General features: G+C 36.5%; 1 protein-coding gene across 1 annotated transcript; it reads left to right on the plus strand.

The window, feature by feature from the left end:
• The first annotated feature begins 1566 nt into the window (after positions 1-1566).
• Positions 1567-16018, plus strand: LOC131986323 (vacuolar protein sorting-associated protein 26B-like). Its single transcript, XM_059351217.1, has 6 exons — positions 1567-1928; positions 5852-6008; positions 7349-7513; positions 8031-8206; positions 8311-8453; positions 9475-16018. Exons 1-6 carry the CDS (start codon positions 1706-1708, stop codon positions 9604-9606), a joined length of 996 nt encoding a protein of 331 aa, XP_059207200.1. The 5' UTR covers positions 1567-1705; the 3' UTR covers positions 9607-16018.
• The last annotated feature ends 6206 nt before the right edge of the window (positions 16019-22224 follow it).

Below are 22224 nucleotides of genomic sequence, written 5' to 3' on the forward strand. Positions count from 1 at the left end.
AGCATAAAAATGACATCAGTGACCTTAAGAGCTAAACCAGCAGGAGCTTAGTCTTCAGGTGGGACACCTGGGCAGGTCTGAAGGCAGAGGCCTGACAAAGTGCAATCCACTTCTCCAGGTTGGGGTTGGACACCCCCTTTCAATGAAGAAAGCATCGTTACTATAAGCACAGAAAAAAAAGTTCTGGAGCATGATGTGTACACCAAGGTTATTATAGTTAACGAAAACTAACGAAATAACGAAAACTAGGATTGAAACAACATTTTTATTAACTGAAATAAAAATAAAAACAAGTTTTTTTTAAAAACGACAACTAACTGAAACTGTATTTTGTGGTTACAAAACTAACTAAAACTAACTAAAATTATAGTGAAAATGTCGTTCGTTTTTGTCTTTGTCAACTTTTTTCATACGTCAACCTTTGGGTTGATATGAAGTCTATTTCATCTATCTGGTTTTATGACTTAGTAGACTTATTGGGGCTGAGATGGATAATAAAAGGAAATAAAGGCAACCTTTATTGTGACCTTATTGTATCTGGCACCCAACAAATACCCCATTTTAAAAAACTAAAACTAATAAAAACTAAACTAAAACTAAGCATTTTCAAAAAAATAAAAACTAATTACAACTAATAAAATAAATCCAAGATGGATAAGAGATATAATGCACTTTCTTACACTTTAGAAGATCAGATATACCCTTAAAGGCTCCTTGCAAAAGTTTGAGAGGACTTGGATCAACTTTCTAGAGTATTATAAGAGAACAAATTCCGTTAAATGAGGACTTGGATACCAGTACTGAAGTGAGATCTTTGTCCCCCCTTCTCTTTTTGGTTGTGTGTGCGTGTGTATGTGGGGTTTTTTTGTGTTTTTTTGTTGTTTGTTTTTCTTTGTCTCTCTTTTCAATTATCATTATTATTATTATTATTATTATTATTGTTGTTGTTATTATTATATTACGAATATTTTCATCATTTTTTATGTACCTATTACTAACCTCCTCTTTCTGAATTGTTGATAATTCATCCTTGTTGAATCCATGTAGCCCCGGGCAAGACACCCCCAATATCCTTACAAGTATCTCAAATATCACTTAAGTTTCGGACTTAAAGAGAACGAAGGGAGAGTTTAGAGGGCCTGGGAAGGTGTGGGAGCAGGGTGGGCTGGTTTTCATCAATGTTTGTATAATGCAGCCATCATGTTGTTGTGTAAACTTTTTTATTACTATTATTTATTATTATTTTTTGTTTTTATATATGTATATATATGTGTGTACATATGTACATATATGTATGTGTGTGTGTGCGTGTGTGTGTGTGTGTCTGCAAATGCAAGATAGCAGAGGTTTTTATTTTTTTATATATATATTATTATTTATTTATTTATTTATTATTATTGTTGTTGTTTGTGTATTATTGTCTGTTTGCTAATTCACTGTTAAAAATCAATAAAAATTGTTGAAACGAAAAAAAAAAGTAAAGAAAAAAACTCGATTAATAAAACCAGCTTTTCTTCACGTGACTATCCACGCATGCGCACTCCACCGGTTGTAACTCTAAACATTCAATAATCTGGGAAGCAGCATTGGGTTGGACACCTACAGCAGCAGAACCAGAACAACTCCAGGTCTGTTTCTCTTAGACCAGCGGGTCTTTCTCTCCGCGGGGACAGACACGGTGACAGAGTGACTGACAGCTGCAGCCATGAGCTTCTTTGGTTTCGGTCAAAGTGCGGACATCGATATAGTTCTGAACGACGCTGAAACGAGAAAGAAAGCTGAGCATAAGAGCGAAGACGGCAGGAAGGACAAATACTTTCTGTTCTACGACGGAGAGACGGTGTCCGGGAGGGTCAACGTGACGCTCAAGTACCCGGGCAAGAGGCTGGAGCACAACGGCATCAAGATCGAGTTTATCGGCCAGATAGGTGAGCGGCTGGCGGCCTGCGCTTCACTGACAAGTAGCCAAAGTCTTAGAGGAGCTACAGGCTGACGACACTACTAATACTCACACTGCGTACTTTATTACTGTAGTTATGTTATTGAGGAAACAGTTAGCGGCTCACAGGCCGCTGACTGGTGTCACAAGTGGCAGTTTACACCTAACTGTCAGGTCTCGTGACAGTTGTGGGTGCAAGCTAACGTCAGCTGACACAGCAGCCATTGGCTAGCTGTCTCAGTGACCTTTGACCCTTGATTTAAAAAAAAACGATGAGCTGTTTTGTCAGAACTGTGAATTATTTCACAATAAGAAGTAATAGTCAGGCGGCTTAGGACCAGATTTAAGAAGAATGGGGACACGCCGGACAAAAGCACCACATTTTTTCCACATGCTCTCTATCACCATAAGTTTCACATGTTACAAAGGATTAGCAAAGTATGCCACTCTGTTTAATTTACATTTCAGAAATAATTACCAGATTTTTTTGTAATCAGGGATTTCATGTTCAAAAATCAGTCTAATACCACAACACAAACTTGTATTTGCAAACTGCTAGAAATTGCATTGTGTCAGTCCTAAACTAGTTATAGTCAGGCGGCTTAGCTAAATAAAGGGGACACGCCGGACAAAAGCACCAAATTTTTCCCACATGCTCTCTATCACCACAGGTTTCAATTTTTGGTAGGAGCCACTTCATCAAGATTGTGGATCAGAGATGGCAGCCATATAAAGTCTATGAGAACCAATATATCTTTCAAGCCACTTAGAAGGCCAAAAAAATTGGCACAGAGGCATATTTGACTCACACTTTATTTAACAGCAGTATTAAATAACTGAGGAGCCTAATTATTTATATTTTGAAAGTGAACTTGCTTTTAAAAAATGATGAGCTTTTTTGGCAGATCTGTGAGTTATTTCACAATAAGAAGTAACTAGATAGAAGTCCAGCCAGGACTGACATAATGTAATTACTAGCTGATTGCAAATAAAAATTTGTGTTGTGGTATTAGACTGATCTTGAACACGAAAACCCTGATTCCAAAAATCTGGGAATTATTTCTGAAATTGAAAATAAAGAAAACTTTGCCAATTCTTTGTAACATATGTTCAATTTAAAGCCTGTCGAAAACAACAAATTGAATGTAAAAAGGGATAAACTCTAGAGGTGGGGGGAAAAAATCAATACAGCATAGTATTGCAATGTTTTGCATGGCGATATTCAATCAATTCATGGCCGCCAAGTATTGATATTTAGCGTTCCGGCGGTCGTCAGTATTTTCACCATTTTAGTTTTTTAGTAGAAGGTTCACTTTTAGGAATATATTGGATATATTGGTATCATGAAACTAGATCTAAGGAATCTATAGGCACCATGTGTCAGGATTTTGATAAAATGCTGCAGTGGTTGTCGTCCATACATATTTGATATCCAGTTCAGTTCAGTTTGTGGGTTTGACTCTCATTGTGGAGAAATAAAAAGACTGAAGTGAGATGAACAGACAGATAATTTTCTCTTATTTGACAAAACAGTTCTTGATTGAATTTAATTTTGTGCACACAAAATGCAGTTAAATCGCAATATATTGTATCGCAATACTCACCATATCGCGAAATGTTTGAAATAGCAATAATATTGTGTCGTGACTCAGGTATCGTGGATATCCACCTCTATTTGATGCATGCAAAACGTTACAAAAAAATTGGCACGGGGGTATATTTGACTCACACTTTCTTTAACAGCAGTGTTAAAAACTGAGGAGACTAATTATTTAAATTTTGAAAGTGAACTGGTTTCCCATTCTTCCTTAATATACGTGTAATAGCTATTTGTAGGATAGTTCTTTCACCTTTAAAACTTGCACAGAGGGCTACTGATGCATCAGTTCGATTAGGATGTACTCAGGCAAAATGAAGTCCATTGATGTTTTGGTTTATTCAATTTCCAATTCAAGGCAAACAAACATTTCATGCTGCCTCTCTTTGCTCCAGTAAAAAAACTGTGTCCCTTCTGGTGCATTAACTGTCACTGCCACCTGCTACCTTTATCAATACCTGTCTGCTGCTTAGTGCCCCTAGTGTGCACAAAAATAAATACAAAATAAACAATAATAATCAAACTAATGAAATAGCTCCTACAAGACTTCAGCTGCTCAAAAGTCCAGGGTCTCTGTTGTCGTATTTTGCACTTTATAATGCGACACATTTTTTAATGGTAGATAGGTCTGGACTGCAGGCAGGCCAGTCTAGTAGCTGCACTCTTTTCCTTCGAAGCCATGTTGTAGTAACACATACTGAATGTGTCTCTGCATTGTCCTGCTGATATAAGCAGAGACATCCCTAGAGAAGAGGTTGTCAGGCTGGCAGCATATGTTACTCCTGTATGTACTTTTCAGCATTAATGGGGCCTTCACAGATGTGACAGTTGCACTAACACACCCACATACCATCACAGATGCTGGTAACTATCTGGATGAGGTTTCCTTCTTAGACCGGAGGACACAACATCCATGATTTACAAAAACTGTTTAAAATATGGACTCATCAGACTACAGAACATGTATCTCATATAAGCTAAGGCCCAGGGAACACTGCACATTTCTGGATGTTGTTGATGTATGGCTTTCTCTTTGTGTGGTTGAGGCTTAACTAGATACAGCGACGAACTGTGTTTGCTGACAAAGTTTTTTTTTCCAAGTGTTCCCAAGCTCATTTAGTAATGTCCTTTTTACAGTCATGTTGGTTGTTCATGGCTACCTGAGGAAGGTCACAGGTATCCAATTTTAGTTGTCAGCCTTGCCCCTGAAGTGCAGATATTTCTCAGGATTCTCTGAGTCTTTTATTGATGTTATTGATTGTAGATGGTAAAATCCCTTAATTCCCCTTAATTGTATGTTGAGAAATGTTGTTCTTTAAGCGTTGGATAATTTGCCCACACAGTTTTTCACAAAGTGGAGAACCTCTCTTAGGACATTAAAATTTTTTTACACATTAATGCATCAGTGGTAAAAGCCCCATATACACATTCAGCTGCATAATAAGTACTATTACTTTTGATAGTTAAGTGCACTTTAATGATAATACTTGTAGGATGTTTACAGATAAATGAGTGTTTTTCCACTGTTGTTTTCCTGGCACAGATCTGAGTACTTCACAGTAATACTCACCCTGATTTTGTGTCGGCAAAATCAGGACACGTCATTAAAGCCTGAGGTCAGCCTTAGATGGTAACTTTTCATTGTGTTGAAGTAAACCGTGAAAATGCTGTTTTGAAATCTGGAACTACGAGCACAAAGGTTGCCCTGTGTAAAGTCGACCTCAGGGCCCACCTGATTAAGAAAAAAATAGTCCCCCATTCAGTTTCACTAATGCTTGTTAACATCTTTAAAAAGGCACATACTGTTCTGTTTTTATTTCTTACGTAATTTATTAAACTCCTATCTGCGTGGTGAAGCTGAGTTTGCAGCAACAGGAAGATGTTCCTCTTACTTTGTCCATTCTAGACACTTTGAGAATAAATGTATCTGGACATTTTTCATCACTCCTGGACTCCTCCCTTTTCCCTGTTCTGTTCACCACCATTTGTCTCCAAATAAAGAAAAAGCAGAAGTGCTTTATATTTGGGCTAGAAGGGCAAAATGGCAGCCTTGAAACTGGCCTTTTAAAAAGAGGAATAGCGGTATTTAATATGTTGAACAAAAAGGTTGCCCAACGTCAGACTGGATGAACAATGACGGCCCAGTGATTAGTTCAGTTAAATGGATTTGACTACAGTCAATTTACAGTTTTCTTTTGACAGTTTACTGCTGATCACATTTGATCAGCTGTCAGCACTGAAGGAAAAGCTTGTGTGCAAACCCTTTATTAGAATCTGTTAAATTGCTCCACTGTCTGTGAATCTGTCTCTTCCAGAGCTGTACTATGACAGAGGAAACCACCACGAGTTTGTGTCTCTTGTGAAAGACTTGGCTCGGCCGGGGGAGCTCACACAGTCACAGACGTTTGACTTTGAGTTCACACATGTGGAGAAACCCTACGAGTCTTACACCGGGCAGAACGTCAAATTACGGTAAGCTCTGCTGTGTGCACTGTGTGGTGAGCATCAATTATGTAATAACACATGCATACACTTATATCTAATAGCATAATAGTGCATAGCGACTTTCATGTTAGAAGGTTAAGTGTTTTCCATTGGCTCTAATCTTAATAAGTTTAACTAAGTCTTCTGAATTATTATCAGCTGATGGCATGTTCCTTGTCATTGATACAATGCCTTATTGTGGCGAGTCAGCAGGAGATGTGTCCTTATTCCCTCTTTAAACCAGTGTGACTGTATTATACAGTCATGGAAAAATTGTTAGACTACCCTTGTTTTCTCCTTGCTTTCTTGTTGATTTTAATGCCTGGTACAACTAAAGGTACATTTTTTGGACAAATATAATGATAACAACAAAAATATCCCATAAGAGTTTAATTTAAGAGCTAAGAGGAAAGGAAACTGAATAAAAAGGAGAAATGGCAACTCAATTAGCTACTCTCCCTGACCAGGACTAAGATACAGAGTCTGGGAATCTTGAGTTTCTGAACTTTTAATTAAAGGTATACTATGCAGGATATGTTGCTTTCTGTTTGTAAACACCACATTTAAATTTGGCCCCTCCTCTTCGGCTCAATTGAAATAAAAGCAAACCTCAGATTGACAAGTTTTGGAAACAGGCTTTGTCTGCTTGGCATTTCACCAGGCTTTTTATATTTTTTGGGTGCTTTGTCTGCTATTTTCATAGCCCCAAAAATTATGCAAAAGAGAAAATAAAGGCAGGATCTCTGCAGATACAGAAAGTTGTTTTTGTATGATTATAGAAATCGTTTATATACAGTCATGGAAAAAAATATTAGACCACCCTTTTTCTTCAATTTCGTGTTCATTTTAATGCCTGGTATAATTAAAGGTACATTTGTTTGGACAAATATAATGATAACAATAAAAATAGCTCATAGAAGTTGGTTACTATCAAGAAAAATCATGGAAATGGCTAGATATCAGCTCTTAAATTAAACACTTATGAGATATTTTTGTTGATCATTAAAATGAACAAGAAATTGAAGAAAACAATGGCTGAAGTTAGAGAGAGTCTGGCTTCCCTCCTGTTTCCAACAAGGAGCAAAAACTGTAGTTCCTTGGAGCTGACTGCCAAAGGAAGTCAGACCCCATAAAGTCCAATGTTAAAATGCCCAACTAAAAAGTTATACATCATTAAGGCCATGGCCACTTTGAGTGACAGGTGGCTGCCTCAGTCTTTCTTTGCCCCTTTTTTGGATTACCAAGGAGTCAGGGGGAGTCAGCCACTGCAGCCAGACCCTTGTTGTTTTGTTTCAAAGCCATGTAATCTTTTTTTTTTTCCCTTTCAGCTACTTTCTGAGGGCAACAGTAAGCCGGAGGCTAAATGACATCAGCAAAGAGCTGGACATTGTGGTACACACACTCAGCACCTACCCTGAGCTCAACTCCTCCATCAAGATGGAAGTGGGCATCGAGGATTGTCTACACATAGAGTTTGAGTACAATAAATCCAAGTATGAGTTTCTTTGTATTATAATCCACTAAAATAACTCTGAGTTCTGTCTTTTTGTTTGGAATTCTACCTGTTAATGGTACCTTCTCATAGGGCTGGGCGAAATGGCAAAAAGTGTTCACGATATATTTTTTCATATTGTCCAATCTTGATTATTGTAACGATTTCTGTAATAACTTGTTTCTCTGTGAGTTTTCATATGCCCCGCTCTTGAACGCACCATAGCCGTTCCATCACTATTGAATGCACCATATCAGCTCCGCGTTTAGCTCCACGTTCGGTCTTCCTGTTTACTTCTCCAGCAAATTACAAACAGTAGTGAAGCAGGAAAAGGTCATTTCCGACATGTTTGATCGAGTAAATATGCTCACAGCTGATCACCATAAACAACATGAAATGTATCGCAATCACTAATCATGATCATATAAACGTCCGGGCCTATCTTCTTATAAAAGTATAGTAAGATTAATTGGGAAAACAAGAATTTGGCTTTGACAGATTCTACCGTTTGTTTGCAGGTATCACCTTAAAGATGTGATTGTAGGGAAGATTTACTTTCTGCTGGTGAGAATTAAGATCAAGCACATGGAGATTGACATCATCAAGCGGGAGACCACTGGCACAGGGCCAAACGTCTACCATGAGAATGACACCATGGCAAAGTATGAGATCATGGACGGTGCACCAGTCAGAGGTAATGACGAGGCTCTCTCCTTTACTCACTGGATAATGAAATATGTTTCTGTTGTCAGTTCATATGTCACACACTACATCTGCTTCTAACCTCCTGTGCTGCAGGAGAGTCCATCCCCATCAGGCTGTTCCTGGCAGGCTATGAGATGACGCCCACCATGAGGGACATTAACAAGAAGTTCTCGGTGCGGTACTACCTCAACCTGGTCCTCATAGATGAGGAGGAAAGACGCTACTTCAAGCAGCAGGTACACACACACTGCACTGTGGCTTCATGTTGGCTTGGAAATGATCTCCATCTCACACAAGGGCTCTCACTGGTCCAGCAGTGGGTGGTTCTTTTGAGCCGTGACGACAATGTCTTGCCCTTTTACACGTAGCACACAACAGGAGATTGTCTTTGTCAGATGCGTATTCACCTCTTGGAAACTCTCCATTTGGTTTAGGATAGGGGTGGTTGAAATGTCAGGAGGCAGGGCATAATGCTGAAACACAGCCACTCAGCTGGCTCCTGATTTGCTCATAAACAGCAAAGTGTCTTTCCATTTCTTGTATTTGTCAGAGTCCAAATCTCATTGGCCCTCACGAAAAGAGATTTGATCCTGTCGATTGTTAAACTAAATTAAGTGAGATTAAACTTTAAAGATAACATCAAGGAGTTCAACATTTTCATGTTTTAGCCCCTGAAGAGGCATGAGGATACAGTAAGCTAGTTTTGCTCCAATTCATACTCTTGTATTTCTGTGTGTTTATAGTTTTTTTTTGCAACTTTCAGCTTGCAAACTGAAGCTTTATCCAACTTAATTCTCAGCTCATTGGCTTATTGATGTACGGCCACAGAACTGAACGTTCGGTTTCAGTTCAGTGAGGACTGATAAGCAGATAAAATAGAGAAATTTCAAATTTGAAAATACACAGATCGATTAAAAGTTCCACATGATCGACCAAATTTTTAACGAACATTAATAGATCATGGATTAATTATTCCCATCCCTAATGACTTTTAATGTTTTGGCTCTTCTGACTCAACTGGATGTTTACTGTCACTAAGAGAGAAGGAACAGAAACCAGTTGTTGAACGTCTCCTGTGGCTCCTTTTTAAGAGGGCAAAAGTGGATATTGGCTAACATTAGCAGCACACTAATTTTGGATAAACAGGATGGACTCTCCAGCTGGATACATATAAATGGAAGGACTATGAATGGCCTGTTGGAGGGCAGAAACTGGTATTCTCCTGTATGTCATTATTCTTGTATTGTGTGGTTGCAGGAGATCGTGCTGTGGAGGAAAGGTGACATAGTGAGGAAGAGTATGTCTCACCAGGCGATCATCGCCTCCCAACGCTTCGAAGGCTCCTCCAATCCAGAGAGGGCCCAGAGCAACGCAGAGGACGACAGCTAAAGCCCAGCATGCACTTCACCCTCGTGTAGTGAGTGTCTGAGCGAACACAGTGCAGAAAATGTCAGCAATTTCTGAATGTGAATATCATTTGTTTGCATTGAGATAGAATGTGCCGCAGTGTTTTTCAGGATGCGTGTGTGAGAGAGGTGTGCATGTGTGTGTGTGAGTGTGTGTGTGTCAAGGGTACAAACTCAGACTAGTTTCAAGTAATTCTGTTTGTTTTAACCACCATGAAGTACCAGCTGGGTGGAGTTTACCACATTATAGCTGTTCAGACTGTCAGCTATGATGTCTGTCACAAGGAAACTGCACAAAATTAAATTTTAAGTGCTTGGATAAGTAAAACATAAATGCATTTATTGTACAGTTCAGTGTGGCAAACTTCACCCATTAGATGCACTTAAATATAATTTGTTCGACCAGTATCTTGAATTAATGCGTGTGTGTATGAATGTACAGTACGCAAGCCACCACGAGTGTATTTCTAACACAACCTTAACTTTGAACTACTTTGCTGGATGATTGTGCTGTGCAGAAACTCTAGTCATACAGCGGGTTTCTAAAAGTGTGTAAACTAGGGTGACCAGACATCCTGAAACATTTGGGACAGTCCCAAATTAGGAGCAGTGGTCCTGTATCCTGTCCTGTTTGTCCCAAAAATAAATGATTATGGTGATGCATCATATGAACAAGCTCTCTGTATGCTGTTAGACACATACAGGAGGCTGATATTTAACGAAACGGTCCTGTTGTATGTTCGGTAGACATCTACCTTAATGCAGCATTGACTGTGATGAGCTGCACCTTTGTCTGCTGTCTGGAGAGCCATCAGGTGACGGGTCTATAAATGGAGTAAATGAACATGTGTTTTAAATCCACCATGGATTTGTCTAATGTTTGAAGAAAAGATCTGGGGCCATATTCACAAAACATATATTATCAGTAGGAGGGCTCCTAAAAACCACTAAAAGTTCCAAGATTTTGAAATAAAATGTAGTATGTGGTAGGTAGTGACATTGAGTTAACATGAAACAAAGAGTAATATAGGGCCACGGACTAGTCCAGTTTTATGGCAGCTGTTTGTCAGCCTCTCACATGTCCGGCAGCTTGATAGTAATTAGAGAGTGTTGTAATTATCAGACTACAGTCACCGTTTTTCCATCTACAAATGTTTGTGCTCATTTTGAAGATTTGCATGAGAAAAGCTTGATAGAAACACCAAAATTCAGTGAAACTTTCAGAAAAAAACACATAAGTTTTTACGCTAATGCACTAAAGATGGAAAAGGTTTTTGCGAATAAGTTCTGATTAGAGCTGCAACAATTATTCGATTAATCAAACAATAATCATTTATTAAATTAAACTATTTTGATAATCGAATAATTGCAGTTTTTTTAAAGACAATAAGTCCAAATTCTCTGAATTCAGCTTCTTCAATGTGAATATTTCTGTTTTCTTTGTTCCTTTATGACAATAAACTGAATATCTCTTTGGTTTGTGGACAAAACAAGAGATTTGAGAACGTCATCTTGTGGTTTGGGAAACACTGATTGATATTTTTCAACATTTCTATTAACCAAACAACTAACCAATTAATCGTTTAAATAATCAACAGATTAATCGATAATGAAAATAATCATTAGTTGCAGCCCTAGTTCTGATGTAGAGACATTTGACTCACGACTGATTAGCTGTTTCTGCTCTGAAATCAAAGAATAATTATAAATTGCGCAATTGAATCTAATTCCTAAAGCCTTATTTTCTCTCATGGGTGTTTTTCTATGTCTACTGCACTAATAAGGTTATCACAGATTATTGACCTTTTTTAAGTAAGATGACAGTTGCAGCTGCCACTGTGGGAGTCATTTGTGATGAAAAATGTGTTTGTAAGCTCCTTCACATTAAAGACAATCTTAGTTGGTGTAAAAGTGTTTAAAATGACTGGAACATACCTGTCACCTGATGATTAGTTTATGCATAAATACAACCAGGACACCCAAAACTCTCCCAAATGTCAGCCCTTTCCTTCTGGTCACCCTGGTGTAAACTCTAGATCTTACAGTACATGTCTGTATGTCTGCTCAATGGAATGTGACATTAACATTCATTCATTCAAGACTGTTTCTCTGACACATTCTTTGCTGAGAAACAGCTGCTCATCTGGTTTTAGTTTAAAAAAAAAGATTTAAATTTGTTTGCTTCTGCATTTTTTTTAAAAACGAGCATTGACTCTCAAAGATGAGACAAGAAAATAAAAAAGAAATGCATTAAGATATTTCTATGAGACAACGCTTGAAATATTTTCATACATTCCAGTGTTCCCATCACAAACAGGCATGACTGTAGAGTATTTATTTTTTAACAGAGTTCCATTTTTAACCAGCATTTTGCATATTTGATCATCGTGGTCAGGTGTTGCCACTGCTGCTAAAACAAACGTGGCACTTGTGAGCGCTGTTAATGATTCTCCTTCCATCATAGTCACGTCTCTGGTAGTTTGAAGCCCTGCTTTCTTATTTGCACTATGATCTTATTCTGCTCTTTTCTGCTCTCAGTGCTGTTTATAAACTGGACTCATGGCAGGGTTTAGGGTTTAGGCTGTACCTGGGGATCACTTCTTCAAATCTAACATGGACAGTGTTACACCTGTGTTTGGGTGGATTTAGATGCTTGCTGCCGGTCTGGTTAGTTAGCTTTGTGCCTAAGGGTTTATTGCCAAACTGTTTCAGTGCAATACTAGAGAACAATGGCTACAGTGTACTGCGACGCCCTTCTCTCCACTTAGACTGTGCTCTTCACTTTATCCACTACAGTCACTTTTCATGGAGTTAAATGATAGTTGGTGCCAAGAAGGTTTTAATGCTATTAATGAATGTATGAGAAATGCAACTCTGTCATATTGAGCACCTAAAGGTAAACTAGGCAGGGCGATACACAGCCAGTTATTATTCCACCCTTGTTTTCTCCAATTAATTGTTCACTTTAATGCCTGGTATAACTAAAGGTACATTTGTTTGTACAAATATAATGATAACAACAGAAATAGCTGATAAGATTTAATTTAAGAGCTGATATCTAGACATTTTCCATGGTTTTATTGAAAATTATTTTGGTTATTATCAAGAAAACCATGGAAAATGTCTAGATATCAGCTCTTAAATGAAACTCTTATCAGCTATTTTTGTTATCATTATATTTGTCCAAACAAATGTATCTTTAGTTGTACCAGGAAGAAAGAAATTAAAGAAAAAGGGTGGTCTAATATTTTTTCCATGACTGTATATAAAACAATTTCTATAATCATACAAAAATAACTTTCTGTATCTGCAGAGATCCTGCCTTTATTTTCTCTTTTGCATCATTTTTGGGGCTATGAAACAAAGCCTGGTGAAATGCCAAACAGACAAAGCCTGTTTCCAAAACTTGTGAATCTGAAGTTTGCTTTGATTTCAATTGAGCCGAAGAGGAGGGGCCAAATTTGAATGTCATGTTTACAAACAGAAAGCAACGTATCCTGCATAGTATACCTTTAATTAAAAGTTCAGAAACTCAAGAATCCCAGACTCTGTATGTTCGTTCTGGTCAGGGAGAGTAGCTAATTGAGTTGCCATTTCTCCTTTTTATTCAATTTCCTTTCCTAAAATATAATTTCTTCCTCCTGATGAAGAGCACAGTAGTGAGTAAAAAGTGTGAAGCACTGAAACGGACCCCCAGCACTCAGCCTGTCGTCCTTACATTACCCTAGCCCGCTACTTTTTACTTGACAAGCTTAAGCTCTGCAACTTTGCAAAATCTATCACTGTGTATCATATTAAAGTTTTAGACATTTTTATTGTATATTTCATACTTGTACTGGCAGGAAGGTTGTTTTTTTTAATGTATATATCTATACATATATGTACATGTTGTTGTGCTGAAGCAACATGTCCACTGTCACCAGACTGCTGTTCAGGGAACTGATGAGCCAACAAGACATATTTTGCATTAAGGGATTATATTAAAATTATATGGGTGAGGAGAGGGGATGCAGTTTAACTTTAAAAAACAAAGACATTCTGCAGGGTTATTAATATTTGTTTTTGACCTCCCTTTCCCTTGCTAATTCCTCCACTCAATCCTTTTTAGTAGCCCAAATTGCACATTTGGAGCAGAATTGGAAATTGCCAAATTTATGGCAAACATATCAAATAGTGCTTTCTGTTTACAGAACGTTCCAGCTGCTCACTATTTGTAAACCTAGAACTATAAAATGACTGAAGTAACATTACCACTGTCACTGAATAAGCAAATAGAAGGCAGCTGTGTGGCTGCAATGTAATACATGTGCATCTCAATAAATTAGAATATCATAGAAAGTTTATTTATGTCAGTAATTCATTTCAAAAAGGTGTAATAACACATTATATAGATCCATGACACACAGCTTACATTATGCTTACATTTAATGAAGACCTAAAATTCAGTGTCTGAAAATAATTGAATATTACAAAAGACCAATTTTAAAAAGTATGTTTAATATGTAAATGTTGGCCTCTGAAAAGTATGTCCATCTATATGACTCGATACTTGGTTGGGGCTGTTTGACTTGAACTACTGGAAATAAACTTTTCCATCATATTCTAATGTTTTGAGATGCACCTGTACATTCAGGTTGGGTTTTGCTAAACATGCATGATATTATAGGTTTACTCTATGATGCTGTACATTTAACAATTCTGTAGTTCTTTTAAAATGCAGAATAAAGTTAAAGAAGGAGAAAAATGCAGCACTCTTTTCAGATAAGATGGAACACGAGGTGATTGCATTCACAGTGGATGGGAAGAAACATGATTGGGCACAGAATTGGCAGAGAAGGCATATATTGACACAAAGATGAAGCTGCGATATAGTTGAACCTGCAGCAAGGAGACTGTAGGGAAATAAAACAACTGGAGCTACTGCCAAGCTTAACACAGACACACAGACACGTGGTTAGTGTGTCCCGTTTCTAGCTAGTTTACAACTGACGTGGTGCTGTTCTGGGTGAATAAACACAAATGACCCAGTGAAATCAAATTGGAACGTATTAATCAGGGTGAAAATGCCCTTTTCACTTTCTATCTGAACATTTAGAAAGGAATGGTTTAATCCCTACCAACCACACTGCCCTACAAAATCTAACTGCAGTAACTACATTTTTGGTCGAAATTGAATTAAAACTAAAAATGTACTCCTTGATGTCTGTTTTATCTTTTGACAAGGTTTTAGATTTAAATTTTGATTTATTTCAGAAAAATAATGATCTAAAAATTGCAGTCTCTACAAAATCTAACTCACAACCAAAGCAGATAGCAGTAAGTTCGACTGTGATACAATGTAGCCTTGTATTTCTTCATTGTGTTGAATAGTGAAGACGAGAACAATATGAATTATTAATGTATTTGATAGGGAAATTATTATCTAGATATTGATTAAGTAAAAAAGTGAGATAAAATTATATTAATACTAAAATATAACATTACTTACAAGTCTAAAAGACGCAAATCTTGGAATAGTTATTAAACACTTTTAAATACACTTATAACAAAATTAATTTTAAAATGTAAAACTGAAAACAAAATATAAAAGCTGAAAGAAGACAACAACCTTGTTGTTACTGCAGTCTGGTTTTGCTTTACTATTAGACCTTTTTTTCAGCAATGCAAAACCAGAGGGCTGTAACTACATTTTTGGGGTCAAAGGTCAATACATGTAGAAATACGTATTATATCACTTACCTACCTATAACCCATTTGGCTGGCAGTAAAAAAAAAAAACATTAAAACATTTTAAAGCAGTTTTTCTCAGTTTTACTCTTTCCGTAGTTACTGCAGTTAGACTTTGTAGGGCAGAATAAACTTGGAACTTCTACAGTTTCTCTAAATCTGTATGATCCATAACTAACTGATGTAACTATTTAGCCTTTTTTAAGAGTAAACTTTACAAGAAGTGGAAAAAGTGGAAAAATATCTAAATTTTCTGACTACTCTCTACTAAGTTGTAGAGAACATATTCTACATTATTTCCCAGCCCAACTGTTATTGGTTTGTGTTTTTTTGGCTGTTCCCTCCACTGATGCAACATCACTTCACTGAAAAGAAAAGTAACAATGAAAAAAACGCCAAACAAGCTTGGAGTACATTAATTTGATCTTTTTTATGTGTACTGTTGCCAGTACTGGTTGAGACTAACCCTGTTTGTAATAAAGAGTAAACTGAGATTTAAATAGAAAACAATGATGAAATGTACAGTGTTAATGCACAATGTAAATGCAACCCTCCTCCTCTTTTTGTTTATTTTCATGTCATATTGTATCTCCCTGTCTATGAATGTTGATTTTCATCATTTTATATTGCTGTTTTACTTTGAATTAAAAGGGAGTTACTGAAAAATCTTTTATGTGTTATTTGATCTTTTTTCTTTGTGGGTCTGCAGCCATTCAGACATTTTCTGATAACACAATCTAGTTTAAGACATTCACAACTACTGTAACTGAAACAGGATTCATTCTAGATTGTTATGGTTTTGCATATTTTTCTTTGTATCAACTGACAAATTTGGAACCTGGTCTCACAGAAATCCGTGAAATAGCCACGGATTTCGCTTAACTCAAAATCCGTGGAATAACCACGGAATCGCTCAAATTTCCGTGAAACACACGGATTTCGCTACAATGCAAGTTAATGACAGTCATATCCCGTGGCTATTGGTTTGTTCCAAGTCACGTGACTTTCAAGGTCCCAGCGGTCAGAACAAAAAACATGGCCGACAGTTCTCTCATTTTTAGTGAAAAATCAATATTTTGACTTAGTTTCTGCATAAAAATGGATTTTAAAAATGTTTTATTTTCTAAATCTTCACTCAGTGTATGTACATAATCACTTTGTATGTTGGAATAGCCACGGGATATGACCGTCATTAACTTGCATTGTAGCGAAATCCGTGTCACTTTCATGGAAATTTGAGCGATTCCATGGCTATTCCACGGATTTTGAGTTAGGCGAAATCCGTGGCTATTTCACGGATTTCTGTGAGACCATGTTGCAAATTTGACAGTCTTACATTTTTACTAGAATGAATCCAACTTGCATGAGCTCAGGCTTGAAATAAATTCATGAAGAGCTGTTTGATCGCTGCATGTGTGTCCTTTGTGTCGTGACATTCTCAAATTCTGTTGGAATTCTTTGGGGGTTTTTATACAGTGTTGGGAATTTGACAATGGTGGAAAGTAACTAAGTACATTTACTCAAGTACTGTACTGCCCTACAAAGTCTAACTGTAGTAACTATGCAAAAGGTAAAACTGAGGAAAACTGCTTTTAATTTTTTTAACGTGTTTTAACTGGCCAGCCAAATTGGTTATATGTAGATAAGTGATATGACACTTATTTCTACATGTATTGATGATGACATATATGTCACATTACAGATCTTTGACACTTAGGAGTAGTATTTTTTTTTTTTTTTAAATATCCCAAATGTGTTCACTTGGTCTGTGGTATATCCCCCATAATTTTCCTTTAAGGATTTCTGGGTCCTGGTTCTTATGGGTTAAAGTGATTTGACTTCTTGGGTTTGTTTTTTTAAAATAAAACCTCATAACAGTATTAAGTAGTTAAAATGAGCCCTATCTTGATACATGCTGCTTACATGAATGCATCATAATATTAATTGAATAATATATTTGGTATACATTTAACAATCTGTGTGGGGTCATCTGCATAACAAGTACTTCTGCTTTTGATACTTTAAGTACATTTTGATGTTGATCCTTTTGTACTTTTACTAACTTTTGAATGCAGGACTTTTACTTGTAGTGTAGTCATTTCACAGTGTGGTATTAGTACTTTTACTGAAGAAAGAGATCTGAATCAAGACTGTCCTCTGTAAATCCACAGGATAATTCTCACTGTGTGTAACAAATGTGGCCACAAGGGGGCAGGTTTGGATCAAATTTCTTTATAAAAGTACATTTTCTGGGAATAGAAGCAAACAATTAGGCTGCTTAGACATTAACTGCAATTACAAGTTAAAACTTTTTTCGTTAAGTACCTTTCATAGAGGTACTTTACATATCTGCCTTACAGATGACGAGAAGAATAACGTGTGTAGACTGAAAAAACAAAACAATTTAGCAAATAAGACAAGACAATTAGTGATGAAAGTGTAATAAAAAAGGTAAAACATTTAACAACAACAGTAAAGTTAAAAGAAAGTGAAATAAAAACTAGATTAAAGAACAATTGAAATACAATAAAAATTGATCTAAAGCTATCATAATAAAATATCAAGATTAAAACCTAGATAAAAACAAAATATTAAAAATAAATATAAATTGATAAGAAAAATATAATATTTATAATGAATTAAATCAATTAGAATTAGATTTAAAATAATAAAATAAGTGAATTAAAAAATGTCTATAAACCATTCTTAATCAAAAGCTTGCTTGAAAAGGTCGTTTTTTAAGTTTATTTTTAAATAATCATAATTATTATTAACTATTGCATCCATTCAATGTGTTAATTGAGGAGAGTGTAATAATAAAAGTAATTTTGCGTCAGAAAAAAAGCAGAAGGTTGTCTCCCCGAGGTAAATTTCGTGCAGAGAGCTAAAACATTGCAATGACTCATTCATCATGTTAAACAGGGAGGAAAAATTCCACAGGGATGATATTATGTGATGAATGTTCTTCTCCGTATCCACTAAGAATATCTTCTATGTAAAAGAAATCATCGCTGCATAAGAAAAGAATGAATACAAAGTGAAGGTTCTATTATGTAGTGGCTCATCTGTCATATGAGCTTCTTCTGAGTTGGTGATAAGAGTTATTGCACAAGAAGAAAAGACATCATCAAAATGCTCACTGAACAGAAGCAACAGCTGCCAGTCACAGAACTCTCTTTCTCAAATGAATAATACTTTTCTCTAGGGCTGCAAAGTTAATCAAATTTTAATCTTAACCACGATTTTGGGCGCCACGATTAAATTAACCTGATCTTCGGTGATATTTCCATTTAAACGCGTCACTTGTAAAAGCCGGCGAAGCAGTGTTGCCAACATAGCAACTTTGTCGCTATATTTAGCGACTTTTCAGACTTTTGGAGACTCTTTCTCTTTCTCTTCTTAAGGAGCCGGCTTGTTAAGAAGAATAAGAATGAGTCAAATCGTCACAGTCCTCCTGCAGCAGTCTCTCCCAGCTGCAGAGCCGGAGGGGATGTTAACCCCTTAGCGTCCAGTCTGCAAATTGCTAACAGGCTAACAGTTAGCTCTGTAGCAGTACAGTGTGTATGTGCTGCTGCTGCAGGAGATGTTCACTTAGCGATCTCTGTTTGTTTACAACAAGCACCGGACACTAAAAACTGTTCCTAATGTTTGTTTAAAAGTAGTGCAATAAAAATACGGATGTGTTTCCTAACATGATGAATAATTGTGATTAATAATCGTGATTACAATATTGATCAAAATAATTGTGATTATCATTTTGGCCATAGTCGTGCAGTCCTACTTTTCACCCTCACATGGATCATAAACACACACACATTTACAAATTGTTACGCCTGTCTAAAGTTGCTCCCAAAGCAGCTGGGGGCTTCTTAGTTTGTTTGTTTAAAAGATTAGCAAAATGTAAAGAGAGACATGAAGGCTCAGGGAACATACGGTCATACAGTCATGGAAAAATGATTAGACCACTTTTTTCCATCAATTTTTTGTTCATTTGAATGCCTAATATTATGATAACAACAAAATAGCTGATGAGAGTTTAATTTAAGAGCTGATATCTAGACATTTTACATGGTTTTATTGATAATGATTTTGGTAATTATCAAGAAAACCATGGAAAATGTCTAGATATCAGATATCAATTAAACTCTGATGAGCTATTTTTGTTGTTATCATTATAAATGTCCAAACAAATGTACCTTTAGTTGTACCAGGCATTAAAATTAACAAGAAACTGAGGAAAAAGGGTGGTCTAATAATGTTTTCAATGACTGTACGGTCATATGTTTTGGGATTGCCCTCCTGTGAGACAGTTCTGGAGGAATGTCGCATTGCAGCTATCTATTTTGATGGAAGTCCCAGTGTCTATTTCTACAGATGCAACTCAATAAATTTGAATATGATAGAAAAGTCAATTTCCAGTTATAGTTAAAGTCAAATAGCCCCAACCAAGTATTGAGTCATATAGATGGACAAACTTTTCAGAGGCCAACATTTACATATTAAACATACTTTTTAAAATTGGTCTTTTGTAATATTACTTTTTTTTTTTTGAGACACTGAATTTTAGGTCTTCATTCAATGTAAGCCATAATCATTATAATTAGAAGAAATTAAATAAATGAAGGCATTGAATGTTTGATTCTGTGTGTAATGGATCTATATAATGTGTTATTTCCACTTTTTTAATTGAATTACTGACATAAATAAACTTTTCTATGATATTCTAACTTATTGAGATGCACCTGTACATCTTTGCTAATTTTAAATGTTTTGTCATCTTTGAACCTCTCTAAACTAAAAAAAATAAATTTGGGGGCAATTTTTGCCAGACTGACAGCAGCCAAGAAAATGGCTGTAACCTGCTGGAAACCACTTCATAAATCTTGGACCTTCTCCTTTTTGGATGTTGTATATATGTTAACAGGGCGACTGAGAACACATTGAATTCTTGGCGCAGTATTGCTGAATCCTTGAAAGGCATGCTACTGTATAAGGTTGAGTGTTGCATTAAGCCCATCCTTGACCAGATGCTTAGTCCCTCATTTATATTTTTATATTTTGTCATTCAATATTTATGTTCTATGTGGACTGGTATTATTGTGTTTATTTGTTTTGTTTTGTTTTGTTTTGTTTTGTTTTGTTAATTGTATTTTATTATTAATTTTCTTACTTTTACTTGTGTCTGTGTGTATGTGTCCCTACCTAGTAATCCATCCTTAAATGCTGTCGGAACATAATGTGTACTTTAGTGCAATGATGCTCAAAGTGGGGTCCAAAGGTAATCAGCCATGAAAAGTTTCAGGTTCATTAATTATAATAACAAAAAATGTTTTTATTAAAAAGGCTCCATAGTTTAACTTATAATTGTTTTCATTGTTTTTGATCCAAAATAGTTAATAAACTGCATCCTAATCTGATGAACTGGTTATTATTTATAAAACCTTGGTGTGTGTGTGTGTGTGTGTGTGTGTGTGTGTTCTTGTATTTCCTACATAGTGATGACCGGAACATGTTTTTAACCAACAGAGTGAGGGCATTTTTGCAAAGTGAGGACATTTCGGCCGGTCCTCACTTCTTTAAAGGCTTTTTTGAGATTTCAGACTTTGTTTTAAGGGTTAAGGTTACATCAGGTTTATGTTTGAAAAAAGATAATTAAATTTACAAAAGTTACAAAACTAATTAAAATTATAGTGAAAATGTCTTTGTCAACTTTTTTCATACATAATGAAGATGGATAAGGCAAAGGAAATAAAGGAAACATTTACTGTGACCTATTTTAATCTCCCAGCCAACAAATACCCCATTACTTAAAACTAAAACTAATAAAAACTAAAACTAATGAAAAATTCAAAACTATTATAACCTTACAAGGGAATTCACTATTCCAATGAGGGCCCTCGCAAAGATAAAAGTACAAGAATGTGTGTGTGTGTGTGTGTGTGTGTGTGTGTGTGTGTGTGTGTGTGTGTGTGTGAGCCATTTAAACATATGTATTGTTTTATGGGTTTTCTATGTATGGTGCAGATATTTAAGATACATGCTGTATCTTTCTAATACATTGATGTTGTTCTTTCCTAAACGAAGACTATAGGGTGCTCCTGTATGTTCTCTATCTGGTGAGGGGTCCCTGGCTGACAGAGATTGATCTCTGCTCTCGTGCTCCTTCTGTGGAAGAAGATGCCGGAGGAGCTTGATGAGCATCTGGGGCAAACGCTTCTATTATCCCCACAACTGTGTCTCCTTGGAGACACGCCTCTGTTTCCTTCAGGGATAACCAAAGCGGGGCTTGGGCTTGCACCAGCAGGATTTATTACAGCAGCCAGATTTATTTTATGGAATTAGAAAATCCACATAGACCAGAATACACAGAACGGCTAAAGAATGATGACTGAGAGCATGATAGCCAGAATAAATGACACCACAGGGGAATCTAACCATGTCTCTTATATGTGTGTGTAGAGCCTTGAAAGAAAGGAGGTTGATCTACTATCTACGTAGAGCAGACCTGGGCATCAGGCGGCCCGGGGCTACATCTGGCCCGTTGGCTGTCCCTGTCCGGCCTGTGTGAGGTTACCGGAAGAAAGAGATCAATACAACCACAGTCCTTTTATTTTGAAGGCGATTTACATATGTGCATGCATGCATAGGCCCCTGCACAGAAATGATATCCCAAAAAAAACAAGAGTTACCTTGTTTGTGAAAAACACTTAGTGCTTATTGCATAAAGTTAATAAATTGCAGGGGTTTTTTTTTTTTTTTTTAAAGATTAATTTTTTTGGCATTTTTTGCTTTATTGATAGTGACAGATAGAAAGGGGGTGATAGAGCTCAGGCCGGATTCGAACCTGGCTCCGCCGCAGCAAGGACTCAGCCTA

This window comes from Centropristis striata, chromosome 15 (genome assembly GCF_030273125.1).
Source record: "Centropristis striata isolate RG_2023a ecotype Rhode Island chromosome 15, C.striata_1.0, whole genome shotgun sequence".
Taxonomy (NCBI): domain Eukaryota; kingdom Metazoa; phylum Chordata; class Actinopteri; order Perciformes; family Serranidae; genus Centropristis; species Centropristis striata.

Coding starts and splice junctions, on each gene's coding strand:
- LOC131986323 (XM_059351217.1), top strand. CDS start 1,706: ATGAGCTTCTTTGGTTTCGGTCAAAGTGCGGACATCGATATAGTTCTG. Junction 1,929..5,851: donor CGAGTTTATCGGCCAGATAG/GTGAGCGGCTGG, acceptor TGTCTCTTCCAG/AGCTGTACTATGACAGAGGA. Junction 8,207..8,310: donor GGACGGTGCACCAGTCAGAG/GTAATGACGAGG, acceptor CCTGTGCTGCAG/GAGAGTCCATCCCCATCAGG.